Below are 9112 nucleotides of genomic sequence, written 5' to 3' on the forward strand. Positions count from 1 at the left end.
ATACTCCATTGTATGCATGTACCACTCACTACCTGTCCCCCTTAAAATGCTGGTATTTCATGTCAGTCTAACCACCAGTGGCCTTTGCCATTTGATACATACTTACTAGAAGAACTCATGGCTTCAACTTTCACTATATAGGGATGACTCCCAAAATCTACAGCTAGTTTAGACCTTGTTTCTCTCTTGAGCACTTTACACTAAAGACACTAAAATTTCAACATGACCAAAAATAAATTCATTATATTCATGGTTTCCTGATCCCAAATCTGTTCATCTTGTGTTTTCCTATTTCAGTAAAAAGGTCCTACTTGCTCAAGCAGATAACTGCCTCTTCTCCCACATCATCCACATCTAATCAATCACCTATCTATCCTTGCTATTCCTAAATAACTCTTAAATCCCTGCACATAATCCATCCATTTTACCACTTCCCCAATTCAGGATATCATAGATTACAAGAGCCATTACCTAACTACTTGGTCCACTTGCAGTCATTTTCTTTTTTTACTTTTTTACTGAATTTACTGGAGTGACATTGGTTAGTAAAATTACATAGGTTTCAGGTGTACAATTCTATAATACACCATCTGTATACTGTATTATGTGTTCACCACAAGTCAAGTCTCCTTCCATCACTCTTTATCCCCCCCAAGCCCTCCTGGGCCTCCCCACACCGCCCTCCGCTTCCAGGCTTGCTGTCCATTCCATTCCTCACACTACGGCTAGTCTGAATCCCAGGTCTGCCTTTACTGACCGTATTAAGTTACTCGAGATGCTTAACCTTTTTTTGCTTCCGTTTCCTCATCTATAAAATGGGTACAATAGCAGGGCCTCTCTCACAAAGCTACGGTGAAGATTAAGTTATACATGAGTTTATATGCGTACGGCAATTCAAACGGGGCCTAGAACACAGCAAGTGTTCAATAAGTGGAAGCAATTAACATGTTATTAAAAGGTAGATATTAATTATGACATGCCCAGACTCAAAATGCTCCCCTGCCTCCCCCACTGCCCTCATTAAAAAAGATGTGCTTTGAAATGGCCGACCCAGGCCCCTACCCACCATCCTTAGAACACCCTCCCTCCTGCCACGCCTTTTGGAAAATCACAAGTGGTCACTAACACACTTGCCTGCATTTTCTCAAAACAATGCTAAGGTCAGCAGGGCTGCTAGCCACCCTCTCTCGGTGACGCCCTTCGTCATTCCAGGCTCGGTGCTCTCCCGGCCGGAGGTGGACAGTTTGGGCAGAGATAGGCGAACCGGGCCCCAAGCTCTCCCGGCTCGGAGTGGGGTGCCCCCGCGCATCCCTGCGGCAGGACGAAGCCCCCCCCCCCCTCCCCCCCGTCTCGGAGGCCCCGTGGCTGGTTTTTTCAAAAAACAGAAGGGCCGGCGGTCCCGCCCCGCCCCGCCCCGGCCGAAGGACTGTCACCATTTCTTTACACCCGAGTCCCAAGAGGGGGGCCGCACGGGAGGACCCGGCGCTCCGAGCCCGTTCGGCCGGGAGCCCCCGCCGCTCTGCCCCGGGGGGGGGTCCCCACGCCCCTCGCCCCCGCCGCCCTGCGTGGCTGGGGCCGCCAGAGAGAACCGCAGCTCAGGGCCGCTAGGGCCCCACCCTCACCTCGCCCGCCGCCGCCTCCCCGGGGTCCAGCCGATCCAGGCTCCAGCCCAGGGACGAGGTCACCTCCTGCAGCGTCCGACAGCAGCTCTCCACGAACTCGCTCAGCTCCTCCTGCAGCCGCCGCCGATCCTCCAGCGGGGGCGGCTCGCCCTCCATGGCCGCACCCAGCCCGCCGAGGGGACGCTGCCGAACTGCCACCGGCGCGCGCGGCCTTCTGGGGGTTGTGGGCGGGGCCCCGCGCCACGTGACTAGAACCGCCTACCGGGACGGGCCGAGAAGGGCGGGAGCTGTCATTCTGAGAGGTGTTTTCGCGTCTCTTTCCAATATCGCTGCTTTAGTCACTGCTCCTGGACGCATTTGCTCCTGGCCTCCCCTGAACGGCGCTACCACCCCCATCTACTTTTTTAAATAAAGCGTTTATATCTAAAGAACAGTTTGAAGAATAGTGCAGTGAGCATTCGCACAGCTGTCCTCCCGCTCCTTAACTGTAACATGTGGCCACGTTTGCTTTCTCCCACTCTATCTACACAGCCCCACGCACTATTTTTGCTGAATTATTTGAAAGTCAGTTGCAGATACTTCACCCCCAAATGTCCGTATGAATCTTTTAAGAATAAGGATATTTTGCTTCCATGACCACAATAAATGATCAACTCTAAGAAAAAGAATCATTCCAAAATACCTAATATACAGTTCATATTCAAATTTCCCCAGTTGTCCCCCAAATTCCTTTTATAGCCGTTTCACTTCTTCCAACTCATGACCTACAATTGGTTATTGTCTCTTTTACTTTACAAAAGTCTCTCTCCCGACTCTCCTTTTTAAACGGAGCCAGTGAATTTTGTCATGAGCCTCAGCCACTTGTCCTGTAGAATGTCCCTCTTTCTGGATTTGTCAGATTTTTTTCCTTTATGAGTAGATTCAGTTTAAGCATTTTTGCAAGGTGATGTGTGTACCTCTTTATTAAACCTCATAAAGGACACATATTTTAGATTCTCTATTAGTAATGCAAAATTTAATCACTTAGTAAAGATGATGGCTGTATCTCTTCATTTTAATAGTACATTTCTTCTTGGTAATTGGTAATGTGTGGGATACCTTATGCCATATGAATGTCCTGTTCTCCAACAAACTCACACAATCCTTCACTGAATCTCATTATGTTAGGAATTATGATGATTCTTTTTTTAAGATTTTTTTATTGATTTCTAGAGGAGGGAGAAACATCCATGTGAGACATCGATTGGCTGCCTACCACACACATGCCACTTGGATCAAGCCCATAACCCGGGCATGTGCCCCACCTGGAAACAATGGGCACCCTTTCTGTAGTGCACAGAATTATGCCCAACAAACTAGGCCACACCAGCCAGGGCTTATGATGGTTTTTTACTGCTATTATGGCTTCTACATGTATTAGCTAGCATTCTTACCACACCTTCACTTTGTTTCACTGTGGAACCAAGGTTTTGTTTTAATTATTGAGTTACTAATGACAAATTATTTTTAAAGTCATTATTACTATTCCATTACCATCATAATTCTTGTTGATGCTCAAATTGTCTCAAATTTGACCTGTGGGAGCTACTTTAAACCAGCTCATGTCTGTTTGACATGTTCCCATGAGTCCTTGAGAACTTCCTTACATTGACTAATTCAAGTTTACTTTTTACATTTCCTACCCAAGACCTGGAATCAGTTTCTGTAGATGGTTTTAACTCCTAGAATCTACTCCTTCATATATTATTTATTTTATTCAAGCCTGATGCCAAATCTTTGGTTCCTTTGGCACTTGTATGCACCAGATGAGGAAAAAAACATGAAGGAAATTTTTGTGAACAGCTGTTTCCAAAGACAAAAAGCACAATTTTTTCATCTACAGACAAATGGTGATGAGTATAAAAGGCAGTACCAGAAAACACAGAAACAATCCAATAGCTGCAAGCAGATGTGGGGTAAGGGATGAGTTCTGGAAGTAGCTTATTCACTCTGCCCACAGCATCTTTACTTTTTATTTACATTTAGAGTTACCCTAACAGCCTAGAACATTTACACTATTTGAATGTGAGATGATTTTCACTGAAAAATTATATATTTCCCTTTTCAGTGGGTGCACTGTGTATCTAAACCAAATCAAAACTTAGTGCAGGTCAAGAATATCCTCTCTCAGGACACAGGTCCTATTTCATTTTAGAGCAGCTCAAAGTGGCTACACTGTTTCGGAATTGTTTTACATTGATGCTTCTTAGTCTATTTAATCATCATTTTCCTAGAGCAGTCTCCTGCCCTACTCTAGTTTAGGCCTCTGTAATGGGCTGAATTGTGTCATCACAACCCCCCCCCCCCCAAATGCTGTCTAATCCCTAACCCCCAATATGACTATATTTGGAGATAGGGCCTTTAAAAGAGGTAATTATGGTTGAATGGGGGTGGGGGGAGGTTAAATGAGATTATTGAGTGGGGCCCTAATGTGATAGGACTAGTGTCCTTAAAAGATTAGGAAGAGACACCAAAGCTCCCTCCATACTCATCACTCACTGCCTACAAGCCTGAAAGTTGTCACCAGAAACTAATCCTGGACTGCAACTTAACTTTGGAATTTTACCTTCCAGAACTATGAGAAAATAAAGTTAGGCCACCCCATCTGAGGTATCTTATTATGGCAGCCCAAGATAACACAGCCTTGCAGCTCTAGCATAAGGAATCTCTACTTCCCCCAACATAGCATTTATCATATATTTTTTCTTCCTTCCATATTATAAGGACTATTTTTTACCATGTATTCCTACCATGGGATCTACAGTTTCTGGCACAATGTGTGGCACACAGAACTCAATATTTGGTGAATGAAACTAATTACAAATCTTCCAGATTGGGAAGGAGGAAAGGGCAAGAAAAGAGGTAAGACATGAATGCTGTTTTCACCCTAAGTACCAAAAGCTCCAATAATTTAAGTATTATCTTAAGTATGATCAATTAGCATTTAACTTGCTTTCCTATTTCCTCTCTGCACTATAAAATGTTTGATTGTATTAATACTAGTGGCATATGCAAGTTGTTCCACTGACTGCATTATGTGTGCCTTCTGTCCCCATCCAGGCTGCAAAGGCCTGAAGTCAGGGGTCTTCTAAATTCTGTTAAACCTCATAGTACCTAGAATACTACTAGGCACTAAATAGATATTCAGTAAACTCATGTTAATTTAATGACAAATGTCTGAATTTCAAGTTTCTCTTTGATCTAAAGAAGAGACTTCTCATTGTCCTTCAACAGAGAGTCAAGAACTCTTCAGAAACTATTTTCATAGATTCAAGGACAATCCTCTTATGGGACAAAATGAAATATCCAAATGAGAATCTTGGCCACCTCATGTTTTTTAAATGTTATGATGGTAACTTTTGCCCATGCTACTTGGTATTCATTGTCCAGCATAAAATAGAACGGGGTATTGACCTCTGGCCCGGCTTCTACAAAGGCTTATTTCCAAGGACTCTATCTGGTACACAGCAGGCACTTGAGAAATGTTGAAAAAAAACTAACTACAAAGATGAAATTCTAACACGAATTCAGAATGAAAATAGTTTATAAGTAGTCTTTCTTAATATGTATTTTGAAAACAGATGGTTTTAGATATATTTTATAATAATCAAAAAGCTGTTGCTAAATGCCCTTGTGTGTATAAACATGCTATTAAATCAAAACACAAAAATTCAAAAGTCCAAAAGTTTATTGCTAGAACAGCAAACTTCATAGACATCTTTTTAAAGTACATTGAAAATAACAAGCAAAATAAACAGAAAACTTTGACCAAAGAAAAGCAAAGATTGCTGCTATCATGCACATACAGTCAAATTAATACCAAACCAAACAGATACATAAGAGAATATGGGTCATACAATCCACATTCTAAAACTAAAAGGAGACTCATTCCAAAAATGCTTAGATTTGGGTGGGTTTTCTTGGGTGGGTTTTTCTTGGGGAGGGGTACTATCTACTAATACAGAAAATGGGAATATTTAGATGAGAAACAAAATGATGACTAAAATATTAGTAATCAGTCTAATTTTCATCTCCAAGAACAGAAATCTGTATTATAGGCCAAAAAATATTCTAGAAGAATAGATCAAAAATCTAAAAACAGAGGAAAAACAAATTCTAAATTCAATTTGTGCTATCCTTACAACTGATTACCACTTCATATACACTACATTCAGTGTATTACAATAGTTAAGGTGAGCTAAGAAGATAAAAAGCCAGAACCGCCTTTACTACTTGATTTAACCCTGGCAATGTTTTCTTAAGCACAGAAAATTCTATCACTATATTGCAAGCATTAGATTTTCTTTATTATTTAATAAAGTGAAAAAACGCATATAAATGAAGTCAAGGTATAGCAACCATTTCTAACTGACTACTAGTGCCCAATAGAGCTGCTGCTAAAGGCGTAGGAGGAGTAAGTGTAGGAAGAATTCCCTGTTGCATCAAAGCTTCCTCTCCTGGACCCACTGCGGGAACCAGAGCGGGAGCCCGAGCGAGATCCAGAGCGGGAGCCGGAGCGGGAGCCTGGAGCAGAAGACATGTTATAAGGGCTAGGCAAGCCCTTGGATGAAACAGAGGCGGCCTCCAGAAGGCGTAGGCCAGTGACGTCTTCCACCATGGAGCGATTCATGGCATCCTTATAGGATATTTTCAATTTGGTTTTGGGGCAGGTCAGGATTTTGGCATAGCTGCTGATATCTTGCAGCCTCTGAGCTGCTCGGCCATCGATAAACCCCTTTCTGATGGCTTCCTCAACGCTTATCCTCCCATGCACTTCGGGGTCAACTAGGCCTCCTGTGAGGTACTGGAACTCCATGAAGCGCTGGCCAGCCTCATATGGAAGCCATTTTTCTTTCACTGCCTCTGCTGCTGACATCTTCTTTCCCTTCACACCTTCAAAGCCAATGAAGGCTTTCTGAGCAGGCTTCAGCCTGGTAGCCATCTCTTGATCAACCAGGCCCTGGGAGATCGCATCCTGCAGCGACAGCTTCTGACCGGAGGTTGGATGGATAATGCCGCCTGTGCAGGCCTGAGCCTCCAGAAGCCTCTGACCAGTGATGCTATCCACAATGCCCCGCTCTATGCCTTCTGCAATGGAGATCTTCTCCAGGTTCTCTATGTCAAAGATGGCTGCAATGGGGCTTGATTCCTCCAGGGGGTCAGACAGAGAGCTGCTCTTGATAGTCAAATTCCTGACACTGGATATGGTGGAAATCTTACTTACTGACTCATGTCGGGAGCTGCTAAAAACTTCATCACTGACACTACCACCCATGCCACTGCTGTTGCCAACACCATTTTTCAAGGAGATCATATCAGCAAATTGAGTGAGGCTGAGGCTGCCGGATCGGTACTGTTCAAAGAACTTCCTGTCAACAAGGCCCTTGTCAATAGCATCTTGAATATCATACTGACTGCCTGTCTTTCTATCTACCAGGACCACCCTGGTGGAGCCGTCAGACCCAGTGATGGTTATTTCTTCCCACTCACACTCCTGCTCACATAGCTCCTTAAAAGTTTCATAATCGATAAGGCCCTTCTTGTAAGCCTCCTGAACAGACATCTCCTTGTTGGTTTCTGGGTCCACGATGACCACTCTACGCTTCCTCAGGGTATTCTTCTGCGATGTCTGCACCTGCTTCTTCTTTTCTTTCAGAGGCAGTAGACAGAGCCCTGTTTCCTCATCCTTGATGCATCTTTCTTTTAGCTGTAGATAGGTAAGATTTTCCTCAGTGTTTGGGTCAAAAAATCCTTTTGTGTCATCAGTTGGATCTGAGAGAATCTCACTGAGCTCCTCATTAAAGTAGCCCCTCTTGTAGGCCATGTCAACTGGTAATCGATGGCTCTCCTTCGGGTCGATGATCCCACCGGTTGCAATCTGTGCTTCTAATAATCGAATGCCGTGGCCCTTCTCAATGAGTTCCTTGTTCATCGCTTGGAACAAAGAGATAATGTTTCCCGTTTCAGGGTCATTATACCCAGTGACAGCCCGTTCTGCAGACAGGAGCTTCTCTTTGAACTCAATACCCACCAGACCTCTTTTATAGGCTTCCTCCACTGTTAACCTCAAGTTGCTAACAGGATCCACTATAAAGCCAGTAGCTGCTTGGGCTTCCAGCAACTCCAGAGCAGTACCAGGTCGGACCAAGCCAATCTTCATGGCCTCATAAATGCCAAGCTTCTGTTTTGTGGTCTCATTATAAATGCCTGCTATGCAGCTTGAACCCTGAAGGAAGTCCTTAATTCTCTCACCAACTTCATCATAGGAAATTCGACCTGATTCCAGTTCATTTACAGTGGATAGTCCCAATATGCCAGAATCCACTAGCTCAGAAACGGTCACAGGCTGTCTGATTCCTTGGAAGGACATACTTCTCTTCTGTACCGACAGAAAGAGCAGACCAGTGTGAGGTTCAATTCTGCACCGTTCCCTCAGCTGCATGTAACTGACCTTCTTTTGGGTGACTGGATCCACAAAGTTTTTCTGACTATCTCGGGGATCATTCAGGGACCTATACAAATCTCTGTCAATCAGCCCACGGGCCAAGGCTACATCTTTTGGCAAAAAGACACTGTTCACAGGGTCCACTACACCCCCTGAAGCGATCTGGGCTTCCAGCAGGCGCATTCCGGTTTCTCTATCAATCAAATTTTTCTTGATGGCTTCTGAAAGGGATACTGTCTTGCCTGAAAATGGGTCATCAAAACCAGTGATAGCTTTTTCTGCCGTGTATATCTGTTGTCGGTCATCGAAATCAATGAGGTCCCGAGCTATTGCATTGTCAACCGTCAGCTTCTCATTCCTATGGGGATCAATTATACCACCTGTAGCTGCCTGGGCCTCCAGAAGCATGACTGTGGATTCTGGGGTGATTAGATTCTTTCTCTTGGCCTCTACCAAAGAGTACTTTTCCTTAGGGGAAACAGAAGCTCCAGCGATAGCTCCTGCGCCCCGAAGGAAAGGCTGGATTTCAGAAGCAACTTCTTCCACTGACTTTTTCCCCTTCAGCAGTTTGTCCAAGGTTGTTTTGTCAATCAGCTGGCACTCGTAGAGCTGCATCGCCGTCACCTTCTTCCTCAGTCCATCAAATACCAGCTTGGAGGAGTCAACAGTCCATTCATACTCAGTCTGGGTCTCCCGATGGGATCCATATGGGCGCTGTTTGAGTTTGTCGATTTCCCTCTGAAGTCGGCAACGTTCTGTTTCCAACTGGGACTGTGTGTCTCTGGTAGAATCCTCCAACTTTCGCCTGCACCTCTCTTCAATCCTCTTGATCTCAGCCTGGAGTCTTTCGATCTCACTCCTAAGGCTGTTCTTCTCTCTCTCGCTCTTTTCTCTTTCTGACTCTATCTTTCTAATAGCCTCTTCTTTGCGGGAATATTGAGTTTTCCACTGGTTCAGGTCATTCTGGATTTGCTGTTTCTCACACTCAAGGCGCTGTTTCACCCTG

The 9112-nt window shown here is 44.4% G+C and overlaps 1 protein-coding gene across 2 annotated transcripts in view; it reads right to left on the reverse strand.

Annotated features, from left to right (window-relative positions):
• Window positions 1-5331: 5331 nt before the first annotated feature.
• The window catches only part of DSP (desmoplakin), a 42494-nt gene continuing 38713 nt past the window's right edge, over window positions 5332-9112 (reverse strand). For both annotated transcript variants that reach the window (XM_023746281.1, XM_023746282.1), the window contains exon 25: window positions 5332-9112. This exon is cut by the window's right edge and continues 50 nt beyond it. In XM_023746281.1, the coding sequence (XP_023602049.1) occupies window positions 6037-9112 (3076 nt within the window). In that variant the 3' untranslated portion in view covers window positions 5332-6036.

The sequence above is a fragment of the Myotis lucifugus genome, unplaced genomic scaffold (genome assembly GCF_000147115.1).
Source record: "Myotis lucifugus unplaced genomic scaffold, Myoluc2.0 scaffold_650, whole genome shotgun sequence".
In the NCBI taxonomy this organism is placed as follows: domain Eukaryota; kingdom Metazoa; phylum Chordata; class Mammalia; order Chiroptera; family Vespertilionidae; genus Myotis; species Myotis lucifugus.